Source organism: Tiliqua scincoides, chromosome 3, assembly GCF_035046505.1.
Source record: "Tiliqua scincoides isolate rTilSci1 chromosome 3, rTilSci1.hap2, whole genome shotgun sequence".
NCBI classification, from domain to species: domain Eukaryota; kingdom Metazoa; phylum Chordata; class Lepidosauria; order Squamata; family Scincidae; genus Tiliqua; species Tiliqua scincoides.
Window position 1 is genome coordinate 209,260,977 of NC_089823.1, and position 25,133 is coordinate 209,286,109.

The window sequence follows — 25,133 nt, forward strand, 5'->3', positions numbered from 1 at the left end:
ACTTCTATAAATTTGAAATTTCAGGAACAGCCAACATAATATGTTAATATGATGATAATCATAATATGATTCCACAAATTAAGGACAGCCAACTTAGGCCTCCAAATCTCCTAAGGATTCTTTTCCAAAAGAAATTCAAGGAGATATTGAATACTGCTAAAATGACAGCCAAAGGATATGAGAGAGTAGTGACTGCTGCTATGATTATTTTTTTTAAACTACAAATGAAAATGACTTAAGTCAATGATTTTCAACCTTTTTGTCTCATGGCACACTGAAAAGATCCTAAAATTGTCAAGGCACACCATCAGTTTTTTGACAATTGACAAGGCGCAACATGCTGTTGGTGGGAGGTTCACATCCCCAATGGCCCTACTAATAAATGACCCTCCCCCAAATTCCTACAGCATACTTGCAGACCATTCATGGCACACCAGTATGCCATGGCATGATGGTTGAAAGTGACTGATTTAAGGCCTATGTATCTAGAAATTTGTTTCCAATCTTAAGCAGCCAGATACATCTTGAATATCTACAAGCAAAAGCATTCTACGCTTCCTTTTAGTACTGCCATGATGGATCATATAATACCTTGTATCATACAAGGTACTGTGTCCCTTCTACATTTACAGTTCCTCCTCAAGGGAGGGCAAGTATATACCATGATGTTGCACAAGCACCAAGTGAGATGCTGGCACAGAATTCAACTTCCTGAAAGGGCCAGCTTTTAAATACAGGAAAGTGCCTAGTCCTTACAATTTTACAGATATGCTTTAGTATGCAAAGGAAAAAGCAACTACAAAAAAGGTGCAGGTTATTGAATTTAAAAAGCTATCAGAAGTAGGTATTGCATATAAAAGCTGTTGCCTTTCCCCATGATTAGCAGAATCAAGATTGTACAGAAGCCAAAGTAAAATTTAGTTATACATGTTACACAAATTAAGCAGGTTTACAAGATCTTCCATTAGATCAGAATCCACAAAGGAAAATCTTGGAAAAAAAGATGAATTTGTTTGGATATTTTAAATGCATGCTAAATTTTCTGGTTTGCCAGAATGTGTTATCCATCTTCAGTGAAGATCAGTCACTTTGCTGTATAGAACTATTCTTTTCAAGATGATTACTTAAAACTATATGACAGAGTATCTTTATTCCTAGTAACACTAGTGATAAGCTATGAAACTGTGATATTACCATGAAGACTCCGCAGGTAGCAGCTTAGATCCCTTCAAAGGAGTTCTAGAAGATATTTTCTGTTAGCAGTAGAGACCTGTCATTCCAGACACGACCCAAATTTCCACATCACACCCTGGCAAACCCAAGTCTGCTACTGTGTACTAAGCAACACTTAGAATGTCACAATTTTGGCTACCTCATTAGCCTCTCTGGGCAATATATTTGGTTGCTGCAGTCACACAAACATTAAAAAAGACACAAACACACAGGGATACAGCTTAAAAATAGGCAACATCTAGAGAACTGCTGATTGAGTTTAAGCCCCCTTCCACCAAAGCCATGTTCAACCATGTTGAAAAGGTTTCCAAATCACACTGCAATACAATCTTGAGGGGGAGGTGAGAAGTTCTTTCAGGAGCTTAAAGAGCTCTTGGAATTCCAGTCAGTGGGTGAAGTTGTCCTGTAAGGCTACTAATCATACTACCACTTTACACAGTATAGGCAGCCCTGCATAAGAGAAACCAATCTCCTGAACATGTGAATAATCATGGACTTTCAGGCACCAAATGGCTAGTATCAACTATTTAAATTTTAAAAGCTACAAGTCAATGAAAGCCAGATTCTGTAGGGAGACAACATGGGTAAAAAATATCAATACAGATGATATTTTAATACAAAATATTTTTACATAAGTCAGTCTTTTTAAAATATAGAACCTTAAAAAAGAACAAGTTGCTATAAACACGAGTCTTTATGCCGAGTTTGATAGCATTATCAGAACAATTTTAAATACCAGTCCATACTTTTAACACTGCCTTTAGGATTCTATGAAATACTAGCCATGTTCTGCATGACCAATGTTATGTCCACTGTGAAGCATTTCCATTCAGTTCTAATCTGACAGACTGCTCAGAGTCTTTGCACAATGATTTCACATTCAGCTCATCACAGTTCAGTGGTGCACAGTATGGCCAGTCCCATTTAATTCTGTGAACATTAACTTAAAGAATGTCAGTTACATGTACTGAAGTACATAGTGTGGTTACAGGTTCTTCGTCTGAAAAGGAAACTTGTTGATGTTTAAAAGATATTCTACCCTGATCAACCAATCAAATTAACAGCACTCAAGTTTTCATTTTGATTTCTCAAAGTTGAATAAAGTAATCTGTCAGATTTTCATTAAGAGATGAACTATATAGCATGAACATCTCAGGAATGTTTGGAATAGTCCATTTTTTACCTCCTATGAAAATAAAGGAATACCAGATCTTGCAAACTCTTGTTTTAATGGTAAATCATCCATGACAAAGTGGCCAGTTAGCCAAGGAGATTTAAGATGATTTACTTGCATTGGAATAATTTACACAATTGAACTTATGCATACAGTACAGAACTATGAACAAAAAGGTGAAGCAAACTTTATTTATATTCAGGTAAAAACCATTAACCTGATGAAGTAAATTATTGCAGATTTGAGAAATCAGCACATAAAACAACTGGACAGAGCATTGCTTACAGGTGCTTTATCTGTGTCAAAAGAAATGCTGAACTGTTTTGATCCACACCAGTGCTGGGGATGGAGCGTTTGGAGTAGGTGGACAGAGAGAAGGGAGGAGAAAGTACAGAAAAAACATGAACTTAAATCAAGGGTAAGAAGATTGAACAGGGAAGGAGATTACTAATCTGGACTTTATAAAAAACTTTACATCAATTCAAAATGCTCTGGCTACAATATAAATATTAGCCAGACCAAAATCAGTTGTTGAGTTTTTCAACTACACAAAAGAATCAATTCCTCCCAGCCCCTGGCAAGAGGCTGTTGCCTAAATCACTGTGTGAACAGTTCTAAAGTATCTTCTGGTAAAGAATGTAGCCAATATATCCTACTACTACATTAAAACTAAGCTATAAGAAAGATTCTACCTACTTACAAAGGCGGAATTATTGACAATATATTTAATAAAATTAAATTATTTCTTAATTTGAGAAAACATGGAACAGTAAATGCCCATGTCTAAAATGTAACAATTGTCGTGAGTGGTGTACACAAAGAGAACCATGTGGATTGCACATCAGACAATACATGAGGAAGGGAACTTGAGGGCGAGTGATGGTACACAGAACTAGTCTACTTAACTAGATGTGTCAATACATGTTTTTCAATTTCTGTACTTATGTACAAAGTTGTCTTTGGGAGGAAAAAACTGCAGACTTGGCTAGATGGATACACACAGCCCAGTATTAAACTGCACAGCAACATTTATTGTTCCAGCCTGAAAAAACATCCCTTTTTAAATTTCACACAGCAAAGCAAGTTAAACTTCACTCATTGATAAATGATAATTTAAAACAAGAACTTGCTAAAGAAACCTTGTCACAACAACTTTAGGGCCTGATCACTTTAAGTCCATGGGGCCTTTAATGAATATCAACCTAGTGTCTTTGTTTATAATCTGCAAGCCGTTTTCTACAACAAGGCGCAATGTTTCCTCGACTCAGATGATACATTTAGAAAAGAATCATGATTCTCTTTTTGTTGTAACAGGCAGACATTGCATTTTTCATTGTGATCAGGAAAGGTGGAATGACTGCTGCCCTTCTCTTGCAGCTATCAAGAGTTTTTCACGCATTATCTCAAGACTTGAATAGTCTGGCAGCTTGAGATAGTTTACACAGGTCATTACTGAAGGTAAGAAGTCATCTGGGTTTTCTGTAGATTCAAATGTCTTGCGTACAATTGTAAGAGGAGGATTCAAACTCCGAAAGCCTAAGAAAAAGAAACATGATATTAAGCAGACTTTAATGCGCACAACTTAATATTATTAAGTTATTATTATTAAGTTATAAGCATAAACATTATTAGGAGAAAAAATCAACGTTCATACTGCTTTTGTATCACTTACATGGATGAACACACACACTCTCTCTCTCTCTCCCCCCCCCCTTAAGCCACCTTCTTCCTGCTTAGCCCCATGGGATCACCTGTTTTCAACTGTGTATCTGCTCTCTTTTCTAACATAAAAGTTTAAACACCCAAAGAGGGAAAGTCAATGTGGCCCCTGCAGTACAAAAATAGCATTTTGCCTATTCTCTAACATTGAAGAGTTACTAGATGTTTTAACGTTAGATCAGAGAAAAGCAAATGAAGCCCCTATTGTGCAACAGTACATAGATTTGCAAATACCTTACTTCTGTTCCTTAGTGACCAGAAGCTTCTAGGTTCTTTGTTTTTACATTTTTATACCACCCTTCCTCCAAGGAGCTCATGGTGGTGTACACAGGTCCTTTCCTCCTCCTGTCCTCACAATAATCCTATGAGGTATGTTCGGCTGAGAGTGACTAGTCCAAAGTCACCCAGGAAACAGCATGGTTAAGTAGGGATTTGAACCTGGATCTTCCAGATCTAAGCCAAACTCCTGAACCACTACAACATCCTGACTCCCATAAGTCATATAGCAGTCAGGTAGTTACAACTGTAGTTCTACCACTGGGCCAAGTTGGAGTTATTTGCCACTTTTGTGTTTGCCTAGAGAAAAATTGCATGGTCAGGATGTGGGAAATCTTTATTCCTGTTATTAAGAGGTAGGGGCTGTTCTCACTGAACATTCTTATGAACTAGTTTAAGGCTACAGTTCTATGCACACTTACCTGAGGCGTGAGACCTACTATACACAGTAGGTCCAATCTGCAAGTATAAGCCAAGTAGAACTGGGTTGCAAAATGACTGTGTGATTAAAATAAATCAAGCCATGGTATTAATTTACAACTCATGACATAATGCAACTTTTGGTCTTTGATGTGACAGAGCATTTACTTTGGAACTAAAACTGCAAGATGTGTCAAATATAGTGAAGAAAGTCATAAGCATGTGCCATCACTGGCCATAATGTTTGTATTTGTTTTTGATATTAAAAAGGCACCCACCTCCTACTGGCAGTCTAGGGCTACCAGTCACAAACTGAAGAAATAATCTTTGCTGCTCACTATCAAAACTACTGAGAATTTCAAACAGGAACTTCACAGCACGACTAAAATGGGAGAAAAATGAATATCTGAATTAGGGACAGTTTAAGATAGCATCACAGAATCATGGTACCTTTAGAGAGGTACAATACATTTATATTATTACATTCTGCAAATTATTAACCACCAACCAGTAACAAGGGTTTTATATGCAACGATATATAAGTTTAATATATTTTAAACATATAATTATATTTTTATATTACCTGTCATGGGTATAACCATGATCTGGCCTGCAACATTCCATTAACGTCTTTGCATCCCAAGTATCTGTTTTGCTACCACAAAGCAACTGATCCAGCTATAAATTCGCAGAGCATAATGAGAGAAACAAAGAAGAAAATCAGTCAATTAATGCTGCAAAATAATAAATTTCTTGAAAATACAGGATATTTACGATATTTCTTAAAAAGAATACAGGAAATGGATACAGAATACCACCTAATCAAATAGCACACTGCTTATACAGTTTCATATCAGCAATCAGATATTCTAGCTTCCAATCCTAACTTTTAAGTCTTCTACTTACTCCTGCTGCCATTACACTACAGACCAACCATGTTGCAAAACACTGACTTATTGAGCTTCTGAACAGAAATCTGATGGTGCTTTCAAACAAACATGCATGGAATTGCAAGTTCCATGAAGGTCAATGAAACTCTCACTCTGGTGATGGTATGCAGCAGAGGTTCCAAAACTGGGCATCATGATGACCCAGCCCAGCAGGAACCGATCGTTACCCCCCCCCTTTAGGAGGGTGGCAACATGTGGTGATGTAGCAATGGCAGTCACAGCACCTCCCCGATTGTGCTGCTGCCAGGGCAAAAAGAGGGCTCTTTACATACTTTGATCCTCCAGAGGGTCAGGGGCCCCATGCACCTCAGAACGGCTTGCTGATGTGATCATAACCCTTTTCTGGTTTCGCAACATGGGTTATGATTGCTTCAATGAGCTGCTCTGAGGCGTGGGGGGGCCCTGAATAGAGGGCCATGGGGTCTCTGCACTGGCTGGAGGGCCGGCACTACCCCCACGTACATGAAAACCCCTTTTTGCTGTGGTGGCACAATCCTGGAGGTGCCATTGCCCCCCAATACTTACAATGGTTCAAACTTTCAAGTAAAGTTTGAGAACAGCTGGCATACAGAATTGCAGCCTTGGAAACACTCAGCTACATAACTAACTCTTTGGAAGCAGGGCAAAAAACACAGTAAAAATCTCCAAAATATAAATCAATCAAGCAGTATCATGAAAGAGCTTGAGTTCTCTACATGTGCATTTGTTCAAATTTCCTTAAGTTGTAGTATTTGAGAACATATATGCTACATAAAAGGACTAATTTAAGTGTCATAACATTCAAGAACAGGAGTCTGAATGTTCCCCATTAGAAGTTTCTTGATCACTTACAGAACGCTAACGCCTCACATTTGCAGTCTCAGTAGGAGAGGATGCAAGTCACATGTACAACATTATTAAATCTTGTGTAAGACTACAAACCTCCTCGGGATAGAAGTACTGAAGGTGACTGAGGGGGAAGACAGATTCAAATCCATCTCTGAATGAGTCAAATTGTCTGGAAACGCCTTCGTTTAGTGCCCAGAATATAACTAGCTAAAAGAAAACAAACAGAATTGTAAAGTTACCACAATATTCCAAGAATGTCATCAACGAACAAGATAATCATTTGGGAAAAGAAATGAATTACAGTCATGACAACATCTATAGTGCAGCCAAAGAATACCCAGCGGAGAACTCTCCACCTAAATCAGTGGTTCCCAAACGTTTTCAACAGGTAGCTCCCTTGACCCACTGGGCCATTGGACACAGCTCCTCATTAGTGCTACAATGTGTACATAGGGGTGGCCAAACTTGCTTAAGAGCCACACACAATAATCTTCAGGTGTTTGAGAGTTACAAGAGATCTTTGAGAACCGCAATATTTAAGAAGCATTTAACTTAAATATATTTACACAACATGAATCTTAATTTATTAGCATTCAACATTATGTTTTGATCCAGTAGACTCTCGGTTTATACCTAGTAAATTATAAAGCTTGAACATTTTTTTATCTTTTATATTAATTGTGATGCAAAAAGGAGCTCAGCCAACCTTTCCAAGAGCAACACATTATATGCCAAAGAGCCGTATGTGGCTCATGAGACATGGCTTGGCCACCCATGCTATACATTGTATAGGGCAGCAGGTTTTTCACTAGGAGTCTGTGGCTCCCTGCTCTAAATCAGAACATCTCCTCTATACTCTCCATTATAGAAATACCAAGTACAAAGGTAGGAAGAGCCAGCAACTTGTTACTTGTTTAAGACAGGCTAATCATTAGATTTGTCAGAAGTGGTTTAAGCAAGTTCTGCAGAAAGGACTAACATAAGAATCTTTTTAAAGTTAACCAGTATTTATTAGTGGTAACCCTGTCAAATTAAAAGCAGGTAGTACCAACAGGTACCACTGCTGGAACTGCACATTAATATCTCTCCAAAAATGAATATTCCAATAATATTAAAATAGAAACATAAGAGTCTACACCAGTGGTTCTCAAACTGTAAGCCTGGGGAGCCGCAGAATCCTCACAAAAACTCACAGTCCTGTACAATGTATACAATTGCAGCCCTAATAGGGAGCAGCAGCCAAATGGCCCAGTTGGTCAAGGGAGCTGCCAGTCAAAAAAGTTTAGGAACTACTGATCTACACCATTAGTAGACAGAAAAAATATGCTAGGTATTTGATACACATTTGTACCATTTGATTAATATTTTATTAAAATGCATATGCAAGTTTTTATCCATACCAGTCAAAAGCCATATGGTTATGCAGTGGGCACAACTTTCAAACAGTCAAGCAATTTATAAGCAGATTTTTTTTCTTAATATAAATCACATCTTTGATACAGTTCTAACCCACTAAAAGCAACAGAAGCTTTTGTCACCAATTTCAATACAATCATTGTAAGGTAGAGTATGCAAGCTAGCCAATACGGCATACAATTAAAGGCAGCAAGAAAATGTACCAAAAAAACCCTTCAAAAATTCTGTTTTACTTACTCTGAGATATTCTTCCAAGTTGTGGATAGTGACAGGTACATCTTTCCCTCCTTTTTTCAGCTCTATGTTTGGGAACCCTGGTAGTGTGAAATCCAATCCTAGATCTTCTACTGAGCACCCATTCATGGTTAGAGTTTCCAGTGCATACTGTAGACTCTCTTTGGTCTAAAGAAAGATACAATGTTGAGAGCTAGTGACAATTTGGAAGATTCGGTGTGCCTCATGTGCTCAGGAAGTTATACTAAAATTCCAGAAGAGATGCCTTCCACAATTCTAATCAAAAGTCATCCATAATGGCACAAGACCCCCATCACCCTCACCAATAACCAAAACACAGCATTCAGTGAATGGGAGTAAGAAAATACATTGGTCAAGCAAGTGTGCTTATATGCAAGGGTGTGGATGTTAGAATGCGAGAGATCACAGATAACCATCCTATCCATTGTAAAAATCTGCACTAGTTACAAATTTTTATTAATAAGCAAGTTGTGTGGAAATAGCTTCATTCACAAGTGCAAGAAGTTCTCCTCAATGTCACATTCTGATCAGTAATAAACTGCAAAAAACCATTATGATATTCATTTGTTGTGGAATTTTCAATCTAACATTTAAGACATATGCCCAAGTTTAGTCATCACATAAAAAAGGCAGGCACAGTTAACATTTTCCTGCCTGATCATTTTGTCTACCTGCGATTTATCCTGTTCAAGTCTTTTCTTCTGCCTCACAATTTCTTCAAGATGATACACTGATCTTGCTACTACAGGATCAATATTGAACAAGTCATGAGATGTCAAAGATGTTTCCTGTCGTAGCATCCATTTGTAAAAAGGCAGGCCAAGGGGAAGGTCCACCTAGAAGCAAAAGCACCATTTAACTGAAAATGAAATGTGACATTGGATGTGCAAATGAATTCTCCCAAAACAACAACTGGAAAAGGCAAGCTTGCCATTTGCTTAGAATTGCAAATGATCAACATATATACAATGCTTTAAAGAAGTACACCCCAGAATTATTCTAATTACATCCCTTACAATGCACAAATGGGGTGATTTAATATTTTCAGTGTTTTGGTGAATACTATACTATCACATTAGATAGTTATCCTTGTGTGTAGATCTGGGTAATTTACAATAGTAGCTACCTATTTGCAGATGCCACTTTTTTATAATAATATTCTTCAAAATTGGAACCAGTAAACCTTATTAAACTGCAATTTCAACATAGAGGTAAACCCACACACAAATACATACATTACACACACACATACATATATGGGACAGTAGAAGCTACTCCAGCTAAAAATGAGGTCCATTCTTACCAATCTAAAATCCATGATTGCTTTTGCCATCAGTTTCCCCAGAAAACGGAACTTCATTTTAACCTTAGCAATATGAGCAGGTTTAGCTGTTCTACCGAAGGGAAGTGCAAACAGGCCTTGAAGATTATGAATATATTTGGTCCCTTCTTGGCTTCCTATTGTAAGAAACAGATATATAAACTGGCATGGAAAAAAATGAATTGTACACAAAGTGACAAATATTTTTAGCTCAAAGCTGTGGATAACTATGCAAGATTTTAATCAATGATGAATAGGTACAGATAGAACTACGGATAGCTTTCCAACCAAAGGTAAAAAGTGTGACATATCATGTTCTCAAGTAAGCAAGACATTGGTGGAGTTCCACATCAAGGGCCCAATCCTACCCAACTTTCCAGTGCTGATGCAGCCATGTCAATGGGGTATTCGCTGCATCCTGCGAGTCACGAAGGGAGTCATGAAGGCCTCCTCAAGGTAAGGGAATATTTGCTCCTTTATCTCAGCTACACTGGGGCTAGAATGGTGCTGGAAAATAGGACAGGATTTGGCCCCAAGTATACTCCATTTACAATGCCTACATTTCAGTTCAAAGGATAGCTGTAGAGGTTCAAGAAAGTTTCTAGGACAGTGGTTCCCAAACTGGTGGGTCGTGACCCACCAGCCAAAGCAGCACTCCTCCCTGGCCCCTTAGGGGGTGCGGCAGGGGGATGGCAGCAACATGATCCCCAAGATTGTGCTGCTGCAGGAGCAGAAGGGGTCATTTGTAATCACAACAGCAAGTCCTGGTATCCTGGGGACGTGGGGAGCATGGCTTCCCAAGCCTGTAAACAGTGAAAAAGCATGAATAAAAACCACTTCCAGTTTCCACCGGAAACTTCCACTGAAAGTGGTTTCTGATTGTGCTTTCTCGCTGTTTATAGGCTTGGGGAGAAATGCAGAAGTGTCCAAGGGGCTCCTTACACCCCTGAGACACCAGTGCTTGCTACTGTGAATACAAACAACTTTTCTCTGGTCCCAGTACCACCACGAACTTGGGGATCATGTCACTGCCATCCCCCCCATCCCTGCAAAGACTTACAAGTCTGAATAAGACTTTGGGAACCACTGTTCTAGGGACATATAAAGGATTTTGCCACCTTTACAGAGTGTGAGATTTTATATAGTCAAATTTTACATAATATTAAAAGCAGTGTCTGTTCTAGTGGCTGTCTGCTGGTATTCTTTTGCATCTTTTTAGATTGTGAGCCCTTTTGGGACAGGGAGCCATTTAGTTATTTGATTTTTCTCTGTAAACCGCTTTGTGAACTTTTAGTTGAAAAGCAGTATATAAATACTAATATTAATACTAATACTAATACTAATAAAAATAATAGCTTTGAAGAATCCACCTACTTAAAATATCCAGAAGAGAGTGTATTACCTTTAGGATGGGCAAGAGTAACCTCTTCACCTCTCCAAAGACCCAAGTCTGCTCTCTGCAGTTCCTGAGATACAAGTGCATAAAACTCCAGTGTAGGTCCTAAACCTGTACCAACCTTTAAAAGAAAACCGTAATTAATGAATTTTAAAGAGATAGGAACCATCAAGATTTCTCACATTTCTGTAATAGCAAAAATTCAGGAAAAATGGTGAGAAAGAGTACCTGCAACAGGAACAGCTTTGCTTATTACAGTCAGGAGACTGTAATTAAATAGTTTACAAATTAAATAGTTTACTTCTGAATGTCAAATAAGTGGCATGATAGGAAAAGGTATGCACACTGTTGAGGATCTAGGAGCTACACATTGTTTGAAAGAAAGGTCAGCAGTAGTCTAACATACTGCACTGTATTATATGTGGGACAGAAAAGAGAAATACAAACCCAAGATTTTGGTTTCAAAAGTAATGTGGCATCAATGGCAGTGTGGTGCCAACCTATCATCTATTAACTTACTCAAGTGCCTTTTTAGGACATATTTTTGATGGCACAATTCTAAAAAATTCATTCTTTTGAATTACTGGACAATCTTTCCAAACTGAAGGGCAAATTGCAGGGTAAAATTTCTCTCAGGAAAAAAGATCTCCTGCACTGTAACCTGTCATGTAAGAATAGGGAACAGTTTGATTGTTAATACAGATGAATGAGAGAAATGTATGGAACCTGCTTAAGAGTTCAAAACCCCTCCCACACAATCATCACTGCTCCAAGGTTGGACTCCAACCCCACTCCAGTGACTGCTGCAGTGAAGGTGGCAATGGAGCCCAGTGACTGCTGCAGTGAGGGTGCTGACAGAACTATGCAGGGCTGCACTGGACCCAGCAATATGGACACAGCAGAGATTGTGGCCATGGCATAGAAAGATGTGCCGCAATCCCTAAATCTCACAACAAAGCTGCAGGGATGCACCAAAGCAGCAGAAGGTGCAGTCAAGCAACTTCTGATTTTGGGTTCACCTATGCAGGCCAAGGAAGGTCACACAGGGGCTTATGAAGTTCTGGGAGAGACAGCTGCTTCTCGTGCTAGCCAGGCTCATGATGAAGGCAAGACAGACACTTCCAGAGCAGGAGAGGTAGGTGCTGAGGAGATGGCCAGGTTATCTGAGTCAGGTGCTAGGCAACCACACCACTGGGGAGGCAAGCCTTAATGCAGCCCTGCATCTGGGGCAAAGCTCTGCCATGCCACCCCCCCCCCACAGGCTATAGCCGCACCCCCCCCCACCATGCAGAAATCTGCCCACCCTACTCACCAGAGGCTCACGGAGCCCCGCAAGACCTCCTCCCACGCCAGGGAAACCTCTGTGAGGTTCCCAGGCGATATAAACTGTGCTTCTGGCAAACTGGAAGCACAGTTTCCGCCCCCATTGGGAGCCTCAGGGAAGCTTCCACAGGGTCCTAGCCGCCAGCACCTAGGGCATTTGCCCCAGGGAGGTCTATGGCAGGCACGCAACTGGTCTTAACCTCACCCCATCACACCTCTGAGGTTTTGGCCATGTGCAGCCACTCGGGAGCCTCAGGAGCCTTGGAGTCTGCTCGAGCACATCCCGATAAGGGAACATGAGGGGAAAGATTGTGGGACACTAGACAGCAACAACCACTCATGAAGAAAAACGCTAATTTTAACACCTGACAGAGACACAGATAGTTGTTACTTACTTCATTTTCGTACTGGATTTCCAGCATGGCTCTTGAACTGCCCAGATCCTGCATCACTGATTCAGCTTGTTTCAGAAGTTCTTCTCTGTTCACAGTGCGCTACATGATACATATAAGCAAAAAATTAGATTTTCTAATCACTACAACTCAACTACAGCATTTAGGCCCAAAATGAGCTTAACAGGTATGAAAATATTTGCCTGAAGCACAGGAGACATATTCAGCTGCATTGAATACAAGCAGCATTAATATTTCTGGTTCATTTATAAAAAATACATTTGTTTCAGGTAGAGGGCTTATGTTCTAGAACCCTAAATGCAGATAAGCTCTGTGGATTAGCCAGTGTAATCACCTTAGGACAGCAGTTTCCAAACTCTCAGAAAATTTGGGAACCTCTGTCCTAAGTTCCTGCAGGGGAGAGGCGAAGGCAGTGATGAGATTGTGTCACTGCTAGGGAAAAATGGGTTTTTTAAGCTTGCCTGAGGCAGGCCAGCCTCCTGCGGGGGGGGGGGGGGAGTCCAAGAAGCCTGGAGACCCCTCTGCAGGGCTCCCTGCACCCCCAAACAGCTGAAAATCATTCTAGAAAATGACCACTTTTGATTTTGTGCAGAAAACGAGAAGTGGCCTCCCCCCACTATTATTAGCTGTTTGAAGGCCTCTCTACAGGGCTTCCTTTGTCTCCAAACGCCTCAGACCCCCCCCCCCCCCCCGGAAGCTGGCACTACCTTAGGCAAGCTTAAAAAAACCCTTTTACCCCAGCAGTGACACAATCACAACAATTGTGTTGCTGCCTTTGCCCTCCCCCCATGCCTGAAGGGGGCAGAGACTTGACTTCCCTGGCTGGAGCATTTTGATGCGCCAGTTTGAGAACCTCTGCCTTCAGAAGAAGGTGCTTACTCTCGGTTCATATTCCTCCAACTAATCTTTGTTGTATTCTCTTGGGTTTTTCAACTGTATGCAAAGTAAAGAAATACTCATATTAAAATAGGTTTAAAGAGCCAAGTAGCATCTGCTCCAACAAACCTAAAAAGTGACTAGTGAGCGCCATTTTAAACAATAAAAATCATTTAATACATAACTGTAAAGAGGCTTAGGAATGCTACTTAATCAGAATTCAGGGCAGACTGAAACTGAATCCTTCCTGCATTGGTAGCTCCATAAACACCGTTTTAGGTGCAAACTTAACCAAATATCTTCTAAAACTAGCTAGAAGAATTCAGTTTTAGTCTCCCAATCTCAGAAGGATTGAATGGGACAATTCCCCCCCTTCACCCCCACCACACATATTTACCTTCTTCCTGTCTAGTCGTGGTGCCACTCTGCTATCCTGAGAATCAGATTGGTTGATTTCTGGATTAGTGTCTAACAGTCTCTGCATGGCTCGATCTCGGTCAAAGGCAGTTACATAGAACAACATTTGCCGTGTGTCAAATGGAAAGAAAAAAGGACTGGGGGAGAGGGGGAGAGAAGTTTACACTGTAAGTATTTGGCAAAGCTAAAAGTTTCATGCCACTGCAGAAAAACAAGTTTCAAAGCATTATTTTTGTTTAAAATATTTATATCCCATCTTTCAATACAAATCACAACATAAAATGGATAACAGGTTTTCAGAGTAATGAGCTTTTTTGCTCCAGAGGATGGATAACTCTGGATGCTACCACAAATCAACTCTTCCTCAAACTATCATATTAGATAGTATTAAAAGTATATAATTATAATAAAAAACGCAGCTAAACAGGAGCTCTCACCTGGCACTGACAGCTACTAAAGTAAGTACCAGTGGAATGAAACAAGGGAGAAAGTTCCACAAAATGAGGCACAATAATCAAACCTTTAGCAGTCTACCTCTCTAAAGATGAGGGCACCCACACACCATTTTCCAATCAAGATTAACAAATGGGTCAATTTATAAGAGACCAGAGATCCCTTCAGATATCCTAGTCCCAGACTGTTTAGGGCTGTATAGGTCAAACCACTACTCTGAGTTGTACCAAGAAACAGTAACCAGCAATGTTGGTTTTGTCAGTCTTTTAAGTACTGACAAAATATGTTCATTTTTACTAGCAGGAATTAACATCAGGTATATTCAAAACTAGTTGAAGTTTCCAAACTGTATCCAAACCATACATCTACTAGTAATTTACGCTACAAGTTAGCAAGGCATGAACAACTGTGGTCTGATCATATTTGTAAGACAAGACCACAGTCACTATGCCACCTTCAGTGACGACTTAGGCACTTCATGCAGTGTACAATACTTGTTATCCATCAACGAAGTCAAATCTAATAGCATATAAACACCATATGATCACTCTAGAAGTTATACAAGAAATAATTCCCTACTAAAATCACCACAGTGCTATAAACAGATAAATTATGAAGTCAAATTCCATACCATGATTTTCCAAGCTCTGTCAACCACGTTGGTATGTTTCCTGTCATTATCACTAAAGGATCTTGAAGTTGCCTGTTAGCTTTTGCTGTGAGTTTACTGTTGATGAATTCTGAGGTTGGAATAATCTCTTTACAGCTTGCATTCTACAATATCAAAAAGTTGTTTCCATTAAAAGAACTTAACTGTTACCTTTGTTTTCTTTAGCAGAAATGCACCAGGAATATTGCATGAAAGGAACAGGATATGCCCTCCAAAACATCACACTAGCTCCCTGCAAACAATGGCTTGCATAATCTACAATCAATGTAAGCAATATATCCGCTACCAATGCTCTCTGGAGCAATTTTTCCATCTCCCTTCACAGTATTAAAATACTATGCATATGTAAAGTGAAACTATAGGAAGTGATGATTAACACACAAATTATAGTTTGAAATGAAGTTGCAAGAAGCTTAGTGCACATGTCGCATACAATCACAGTGGTAAGGAATGGGGAGGGAAGCTACCTCCTAGTTTTCAAAAGCATGATTAGAAGAGAGACTGTATTATATCTAATCTGAATCACACTGGTCAAGGTACATACTGTTCAATGACACAGCACACACTTTTTACACATAACATTTCAGGATCAGCCCCTGGCATCTCTAGCTAAATATCCCAGTAGCATAGATTAGGAAAGGTCTCTACCCAAGAACCTGGAAGCTACTGCCAGACAGACACTACCAGGCGAGATCCACGATTCCCAACCTGGGGATCACAACCTCCCACGTTTCACATTTTGAAAATCCTCCTCACTTAAAGGGGAGGCAACCAACAGAGACCCATAGGTGACTGCACAGGTGACTGTGAGTTCTCCCTGCCATAGCAGCTGACGATAACAGGGAGATAAGGAAGGGATTTCCTACCTCCCTGTCCTTTGGAGGACAGTGGCAGTGAGAACTCAGATGGACAGGCACCATCAACTACAGATTCTCCAAAGGTTTCCAATGTTGTCTTAAAGGGACAGGAGGTTGGGAACCACTGGGCTAGGTGAACCAATGGCTCAACTATGTATGAGACAGCCTCATATGCAAGTCTTGTAAGTTATGTCCATACACTTGGGGGAAGGAAACAGGGAGTTCGCCCATCACTGAATCACTAGTGACCTCTGAACTAGTAACATTTGAAAGTGTTAGAAATATAATCTGCATTAACTGATAACCAACAGGTATTCAGGGTCATTTCTGATTTTTGTATTAATCCACTTCCTTGTATTTAAGGTCACAATGCCAACACAGATGTGATGGGGGGAATTCCAATTGGAACTGCTATTCTTATCCTGAAAACAGCCTTCAAATTGCTGCTTCAGGGGCAAATTCACTGTAGGGGAGAAAATTTTGGTGACCAAATGGTAAACAGAACAGGAATAAGTCTCCCTATGTGCCCTGATACTGGCTTGGATCTCTTCCTGGCACACTTGTTTTGGGGCGGGGCGCGCCTCCAGCTGGGATGGCCTTGTTTGTGCGCCCATCACAGTTTAGCCCTAACTTCCTTAGAATTTGAAGACTGTTACATTTTGCAAGAAAATATTAATGTGGCTTCCATATCAAGTAAAACTATTAGTGGAGCATCAGCCAACCTGCCTGCAACAAGTTCGTAAGTAGCAAAACCCACTCAAAGGTCAGGAATATTTAATGCAACAGCCATATATGCACTCACATCATATAGGTAATACCAATAACGGCTGATGGCATGTAAAACTCGCAAAAGGATAATGACATCTAACGAAGGATCTTCAAATGTTATATTTTCAGGAGGTGAAGACAGAAGGTAAGCTTCCAAAGGATTTGACACTGAAGGGCACACACCATCTAAAAAAGTGAGACAGGATTCAATAAACTGGTGAAGTAGGACTTCAGAACAATTTTATAACATTTTACATAAATACACCAAACAGTGATAAAATGAGAAATCGCAATTCAAATAATTTAGTCCAAACAGGTTACACAACCCTGTCTCCCTGCCTGCAACCAACCAACATTCTTACCATGCCATAATTCATCATGTTTTTTTGCATTTCTAGGAGATGTTTTTGTAGGAGCAGTTTGTGCCCTTCCTCTTTTCCCACCAACACATTCTTTATTACTATCTTCATCTTCTCGCACTGGCTTGTACCTAAAAGTATTTAAGAAATATCCTGTTAGTAGTCAACCAGAATCAAGTCTAGGAGGAGCAACTACTTCTGCTGTAGTTAAGTTGAATATTTAATCATCAATGGGCATGTCACTGCAAAATTAAACATACCTATCAAACCAGAATACTTAAAAGCATGGCTTACAGTGCCAGACTTAAGTTACACCTTACACAGAGTACCAATGAGAGATTTCCAGACTTGAAGATCCACGTCTCCTCCCCGCCCCCATTATTTTATGGAAAGTATCATGATGCTGTTGCAAGCTCTCTCCTCTGCTCCCCTCAACACAGGGACAAAAAAAATTAAATCAAGTGACTCTATATCTATTAGACTACAAGAGCTGAACACAATGAAATTTTAGAACTAGTTTCAATTACAGGACAGATATGCAAGTTTTTCACAAGCAGTAGTCTGTGTGCTACATGACACTGTTAGTAAAGAATATTCAAACCCAGCACATATTTATTTTTGGAACATTTATTTTTGGACCACCTCATCAGTAGCACAGCTGAGGGGGATCCCAGGATCCCAGGCAGCACTCTTGTAGGTGGAGCAATGCCATGACCTGCCCCCATTGCTCACCTCAGTACCCCCTCCAGTCATATCCTTCAGGGTGGCCTTAGAACATCACTTCCAGTTTTCAGGGGGAAACCAGAAGTAATGTTCTTAGGACTCAGAACACACTCTGGATGCATATCTGGTCATGTTTGGAGGGGGCAAGGGGTAACCCAGATCAGGTAGTGGCCTGAAAGGTGTGCCCCGGAGCAGCACACCTTCAAGTTACGCTGCTGCATCTTATTCTAAAGTGTGAAATATCACAGTATTTTAAATTCATAACTATGAATTTAAATCTTTATGAAGGCAAGCAGACTAACCAGGGGGAGGAGAATCTGTTTTCATTACTGAGGGTTCTGGGGTGGTAGGGTTGCTATTGTCTTTGGTTGTAAGCAATAAAATCTTTACAATAAGTTGTTCCTTCCTTCAACTTACCAAATGGTATGCGTCTTTGTCCAAATTCCAGCTCTTCCTAATGGGTTACTTTCATCATCTGTAGACTCTCTTTCTTCTTCAGCTTGCAAACTGAACTGCCGAACTGCTTGATATACTGTCATGTTATATGGCAGGAGATGATCTCCAATGTAAAACTGCAGCCTGTGCCTCACATTCCCTGAATTTAAGAACTGAGCAGCCTAAGTAAAGACAAATAGCAAACGTTAAAAATGCAACCTAGTTAATTTTAATAGGAAAGTAAATATTGAACAATGCCTTACCAGAGACTCATCTATTTCTTCATCAGATCCATCATCATCACTGTCTTCATCGTCTTCTCTTACTCGTCCATAACCTGACAGACAACAGACCAAATATTGTTAACTGGAACTTCAGAACAAGGAAGGCTTTAAAAATATTCAGAGAGCACAAGAAACATCTATCAAGCTTCCAAAGGGAAAAATATGTAGCCACAAGAGGGGCTATTTTTAAGCCAGTGACCAGTTCAGTTTTAATGGGTCACGCCAACAGTTCAGTTTGCAAGTATCCAGTACTAGTTTGTCCTATGCCCAGAGCTGTATGGATGCATATGACAATCAGTAATTGAGGACTTTATTCACTTTATTCTTCCAGTTAGTCACAACTGGAGATTAATTATCTTGTGGGCACCTTGACCTCACTACCATTCTCCTGTACATGACCCAAATGAAACTGGGGCTTCCAGTAGAGTGGTATATAGTTCAAGAATTCTAATTACATCTAAAAACCCTGCTCTGGTTAAGAGGCACTTTTTCAAGTGGGTGCTCCTCTTTTATTTAGCAGAGGGAGAGTAACTGGCCCACCTCACGCCAGCAGTGTCTTTTCCAGTGGCTGTCTGCTGATGTTGCATCTTTTTAGATTGTAAGCCCTTTTGGACAGGGAACCATTAGTTATTTGATTTTCTCTGTAAACTGCTTTGTGAACTTTTTGTTTATTATTATTTATAAATCATCATCATCTATATCATTATTATATTATTTTATTTTTATATTCTCATTTTATTTTTATTACTATTATTATTACTATTATAATGGTTTATAAAAGTCAATCTAACATCAAAATTAGCAGTTTTATGTCACTTGAGACCATGGGGTTGTATTCCCAATTCAATTTAGTCATGATTAAGTTTCACCAATATCACTGTGACATTGTGAGCATAGAGCAATGCTTAGTAAACTGTCATATCTGGACAGATCAGTGTTCCCCCACCTCTCCAGTGATGCAGTCTGCATCTTCCTCTTGCCAACTCCAGAGGCAAAAGAACATAGATAAGCAGCATTTATGGCAAACAGACTTGAAGCACTTTCTTCCTCTCTGCACATTGTCAGATTGGCTCTCTGATCCAAGGTGTTATTTGTTCCTTGCATACAAATAGGCACAGTAACACACGTCACAAAAACGAGACAATTAGCTAAAGGGCCATTTGGACTAGGCTATTCTCAAAAGTAGCAAGGAGTCTTATTGGAATGGGGAGCTATTGCCATTGGAAGTTTACAGTAAGACAATCTAAAAGAAGCTGAAATCTTGTGCATTTCAAAAAAGTTCCAAGTGCTAATTAAAGTACATAAAAAGCCTTTCCCTAATCTAATTGTTAATAATAATAACTTTATAGAATTAAGAGTCCTACTGAATAGCTTTTGACCACACATAGTGCATTCCTGCTATCAAAGCTATCAACATACATCTACAGTGCATCATTAACAAGAAAAAGTACCTCTAACTACAAGATATCTTTCAATGGCTTGTACCAATGCCAGGGGATCAATCTTCACAGGTCCACCTTTCCACTGCTTCACGTTAGCACAGTCTGGATGTCTTTGCAACTGGCATTTTAATTGATGCGTGTTGAAAAATTTTAAAGCTTGGGATCCTCTGTTAAGAGAAAAACTCAAGATAATTTATGAAAAACGTTGCTACAGTTATTCTATTTTAGGTTGTGTATAATCAATACATAACAGTAATTAGAACAGTTTCTGTATTTTGTATTGACATTACATGCTGAACATTAAGGGAGTAGGCACATTAGCTTGGCCTGCTAATTTGGAGGCTTCAAACCACCACACTGCTGTTCTGCATGTTTTTTTTGCTGCTGCTTATTAAAATTCACATTGTGATTGTTAAATTAACAATAGTAGTAGTTTATACAGTAGGGAAAAATTATGTCAAAGAAAAGCATAATGCAATAGTTTGACGCCAAATCAAAATTGCTACTAGTGCAGCTCAAATCAGTTGACCACATATTACTCAAGACCAAAAAATATAGGAATGCAGCACAGGACTATTATTTCAGTACTACTGTCTTGCTATTGACTTTTATATACTTATTTGTTTCTGCTTTGGTTAGTAAAGTTTTTGGGTCATTTGATTCGAATTAGACAATTTTTAAGTTTTGCAATCGGTCTTCCACCAGTGTGAAGGTAAAAGCAAAAGCATTTATTCTACCTTAGTTCTATAGATACGCTGAAAGAAAGGCTAGAAAATACAGAAACAGTCTAAGATAATTAACACCTAAAACATTTAAAAATTAACTTCTCCCAGTAATTTTTATTGCAGTTTTTTTTTGCCTGCTGAAGTACTCAAAAGAAGGCAAAATACAATGGCAAATTACCATAAAATTATTAATTGCACGGATCAGTTAGGCTGCAAATACTTAATATACAAGATTTATTTTAATTATTCAAAAAGCAGAGACTTTAATTATGAGAAAAGCAGACTTTATTACATAAGTACAGTGGCACTTCGAGGGAAAGAAGATTGTAAGCATTTTGATTATGTTGCAGTAACTCTCTCAAAGGCCTTACTTTCCCTGAAGAGTTTCAAAGATCAGAGAAATAAATTTGCAATTTATCCAAATTAATAAAGAGTTTTCATCCAAAATAAACTAGATAGGAACAGCAATAAGTGGTGTCAAGTATCCATAAGATTCTCAGGAAAATTCAGATACAGCAGTGGTCTTTAGTTGTTTGGAAACAGCTACTCAATAGTAAGCTCCCCCCACCCCCCAACACACTTCTGCAGTCTTCTACCACTGTGCCGAAAGGCTTTTAGGCAAATTTCACTACACACAAAGTTGATGGTTCTTAGAACCTACTGAACTCCATATTTTTAGAGAAATCAGATACCTTAAAGAAAAAACCATACAGGACAAAAAGGGCTGTCAAGTGTTTTACTCCAGTGAAGTCTATGAGAGAGTCTGGATTTCTATAGAGGTTTCATAGTGCATTGGAACATCAGTCATTTCCTGCCCAGAAATGGGTGAGACAAGGCAAGAAGAGGACTTATTTTCAGTAATTGAAAAGCTCACCTCAGGGAGGGAGAAGGGGAGAAAAGATTGGGAGGGGGGGCAGAATATACAACAACTTGTGCTGCAACTTGTCCAGAGCATTTATCTTGAAGAAAGTCCCATCAAGTCCAGTGGGACTTATTTCAAAAGGGAATTGTAATCTCCTCTATCCCACAAACCTGCCATAGGCCAACCCTGCTCAATGGACCCCAATGAAGTTTGTGCCATTTCCTCCCCCCCACCCCCCCAAAGAAAAAGAACCAGGGATGGAGGAGCAAGTAGCTGCTTGGCCTAACAGCCAAAGCTGAACAATTTAAGAAAGAGGTATGAAGGCTCAGTAACAAAATGTTTAAGTTAATTACTAGCACATCAACAAAAGCTAAGAAGTATTTACTAAAGGTTTGAGGTATCATGAACATGGCTAACTAATGCAGAAAATAAACTCAGTACAGGTGCCCTATCAGCTATGCAGAATTCATTGGACAAGTAACGTTCTGAAAGGGAAAACGTTTACCTGAGCTTTAATCCTTACCTGCTCCCTGTTCCATTTCCACTTGGAAAGTCATGGACTTTAACTGGAAATTGCTCCATCTGACTAAGACAATTATTCATTTTGTGGACTAGTGCCAACAAAGGTGCATTTTCTAATGGCTCTAATCTTCCAACAGGTTCTTCTCCAGGGAGCTAGAAGTAAAGTTTGATTTATTAAAAAAATAACACACACACACACACACACACACACACACACAAAATGAAATGTTCAACAGTTTAATAGTTATTAAGAAACCATAACCAAATATGAACAGATACACATAAGCCATATTTTACATCCTCAGAACAAACTCACCCAGAAGGTACTTCACCAAAAGCATTTTCACTAGATGAACACACTCACTCTATTTATTCAGAACTAGAGTTCAAACTGATTAAAGGAATTGCACATAAAAAGCCATAAAATAAGCAGCAGCCAATTTTCCTCTGCACAATGCTCATTTTTGAAAAAATGTTCTCAAACTATGCTTTAAATAGCTTGTCTGTGTCACTGAGGCTGAGAAAGGCATACATAGGTGCTAGTCACTAATGGCTTAAATGGCCTCTCCCAGATCCCTGACATATATAGGGAGATAAAGGATTCAAAGTTCTTTTGAAGCAACACCTATAGTACTGGAGCCATGAATACTTACAGGAGATGAGAAAAACACATGAAGGAACCTTTTCAATCTGACATCCCTGCTTACAGCATCTTTTTCACTCTTGGATGTCAAGTAAAGCAGTAGCTGTTTCATAAACCCACTATGCTGGATCTCAAATGAAGAGACATCGGACTCAGAGACTATACTACGGATTTCTACAAGGCACTCAACTCCACCATCCACCTGAAATGAATAGCTCTATATGAGAACAAGTCTTAGTAGTCCAACAATTCCACAAAGAGAACAAGAAAAACAGTTTTTAAAAAAAGAACTGTAATGAATATCCTGTCCTTTACATGCATCTGTTTTAAATGAAATTTCACTAATTTGACAACTTAAGTGAATGCAGGACAAATTTCTGATGCACCGTTAAGTGACAACTTATGGGTAGCAAGTCTATAGGAACACACCCATACAGTATGCTATATGCAAATGTGAGGCCCAAATAATTCTGGACAGCCTTTTCACAATGCAGATCTAAGCAGATCCTGCATGAAAAAATTGATTCTGGTACACACATCATGATTACCATTGTAAGCAGTTAAATTAGCTCTAAGAATTCAAGCCAGTTAAATTCTCTTGAGAATACTAGTTTCAAGTGACAGCACAATGCAGGACAATTTATGAAAGATATGTAAGAACATGCAACAACCTCTTTATAGTCAACATTTTTACATATATTCTATCACCTTCCAAGTATTACAATTTGCATTCTTCATATAAAACAACATTTTATAACTAAACTAAAATATGCTATTAAATTAGCTTGCCCGAGAAGCAAGCTCATTGATTACCATGATTGGGTCTATTCCAATTTACTATTAAGTGTAGTCATTTTGGAGGACATTACTGTTTGAGTACGGTGTAAAACCAGGTTTGCACTGAACTGAATATATACAAAATTAAGTTGAACAAGAGTATTCATCTAACAAATTAAGACAACTTGTTGTCTTACTCTAGATCCAAGAGACATTTACTTACACCTTTAAAATGCTAATAATTGTTGGGGCATGGTTTAATCTAACAAAGATGCAGAGTCAAACATATGGTTCAAAAGAGCCCTCTTTCCTCCCACTGGATGCATGCATACTGCAGCATGCCAGGCCACTAAGGGTATTTGAAGGCTACATGCACCTTTCATATGCTCTTCTTCCCCCAGCCCCAGGGTTGATCAAATACATATTATTCAATTTCTTATTAAGTCCTAGGCAATTCTTCTGTGCAGAGGTACCACACCCACCACACAAGGTTAACTGTACCCTAGCTTTTGCAGGGTTGATCATAGTTGTAGGGACCACTGCTTTCCCCACAACCTATCAGCTTTAGTTTATGAAACAGTTTTAACTGCATCAAAAGTTATTGCTCATACACAAATCCTGATTGCAAACACACACTCTCTCCCCCCCCTTTACAGATCCTCCAAACAAAGTTACACCATAATTGCAAAAGATACAGTCACCACTTAAGGATCACTAACTTTAAACAATATCTAAAGCTCAGGGTAGACAAAAGGCATACAAGTAGTTCCTGAAGAAATACAGAAGAAACTTGGTGCCTTCTCATTCAAATTATTTCTGCCCTTTTTTCAGATAAATGGATTACTTTTTCAGAAAATATATGCTAACCTGAAGGTTGAGTTGTTCAGTTGCAGCGCAAAGTCTCTGTAACACATTTAGTGCAGGGTTGCTTCCATCCATATTCTCAGAGCTAAAATAACGCTCCACAAATTTGTGGGCTTGTTCTTTAATCCAGCCTTTAATTTTTTCTCTGTAAGAAAAGTAGTTTATTTAGCATTTGACATCCATGCACAGCTCGCAAATTCAAACATGTCTTAACATTTCAGGAACAGCAAGTGCTGTGATGTTAAAATGTCTTTCTTCCCACAGTCATCAGAATACAAGTACCTTTACTTCTTTCTCCAGGCCATGAGTAAATTATTTTCTTTGACCCCTGTTATATCTTCATTTTTTGGTCCTCTGCCTTCCCACACATCCACTTCCATTCACTGTAGTTCCTTGCTATCCAAGACCCATCCAAAATTCTGAATGGCACATTCTGTCCCAGCTGTCATACCATTCACTTCATAAAATTACTTTTGCACAGCAATTAAAATTTGATTATACCTGTTGTTGGATATGGTGTCCTTTGAGGCAGCTCTTGCAAGGCCACTGACACCTGCTGTACGTGCTGGTTCAATGTTGTTGCTGTTGGACTGGGTGCTTAATCTTCCCCAGGTTTTAGGATTCAAACTTGCCAGAAAGGAAGCTTTTGGAGACTGAGTAGCTGTAGGGCTTTTAGCTTTATAGGGGGCAAAAATTAATTTTCACTTATATGTTCATAGAAATTTACCAGAC

General features: G+C 39.2%; 1 protein-coding gene across 4 annotated transcripts in view; it reads right to left on the reverse strand.

The window, feature by feature from the left end:
- Positions 1-3,417: 3,417 nt before the first annotated feature.
- The window catches only part of TRIP12 (thyroid hormone receptor interactor 12), a 101,030-nt gene continuing 79,314 nt past the window's right edge, over positions 3,418-25,133 (reverse strand). For 2 of the 4 annotated variants that reach the window (XM_066622658.1, XM_066622660.1), the window contains 20 exons: positions 24,903-25,077; positions 24,405-24,546; positions 22,771-22,962; positions 22,119-22,270; positions 20,018-20,175; positions 18,546-18,619; positions 18,265-18,464; positions 17,128-17,255; positions 16,800-16,951; positions 15,102-15,244; positions 13,998-14,154; positions 12,707-12,805; positions 10,995-11,109; positions 9,575-9,729; positions 8,943-9,107; positions 8,254-8,418; positions 6,694-6,807; positions 5,406-5,500; positions 5,101-5,204; positions 3,418-3,943 (listed from right to left, as the gene is read on the reverse strand). In XM_066622658.1, the coding sequence (XP_066478755.1) occupies positions 3,747-3,943; positions 5,101-5,204; positions 5,406-5,500; positions 6,694-6,807; positions 8,254-8,418; positions 8,943-9,107; positions 9,575-9,729; positions 10,995-11,109; positions 12,707-12,805; positions 13,998-14,154; positions 15,102-15,244; positions 16,800-16,951; positions 17,128-17,255; positions 18,265-18,464; positions 18,546-18,619; positions 20,018-20,175; positions 22,119-22,270; positions 22,771-22,962; positions 24,405-24,546; positions 24,903-25,077 (2,882 nt within the window). In that variant the 3' untranslated portion in view covers positions 3,418-3,746. Of the gene's footprint in view, positions 3,944-5,100; positions 5,205-5,405; positions 5,501-6,693; positions 6,808-8,253; positions 8,419-8,942; positions 9,108-9,574; positions 9,730-10,994; positions 11,110-12,706; positions 12,806-13,997; positions 14,155-15,101; positions 15,245-16,799; positions 16,952-17,127; positions 17,256-18,264; positions 18,465-18,545; positions 18,620-20,017; positions 20,191-22,118; positions 22,271-22,770; positions 22,963-24,404; positions 24,547-24,902; positions 25,078-25,133 lie in introns of all 4 variants that reach the window. The other 2 variants (XM_066622656.1, XM_066622659.1) reach the window with 1 other exon arrangement.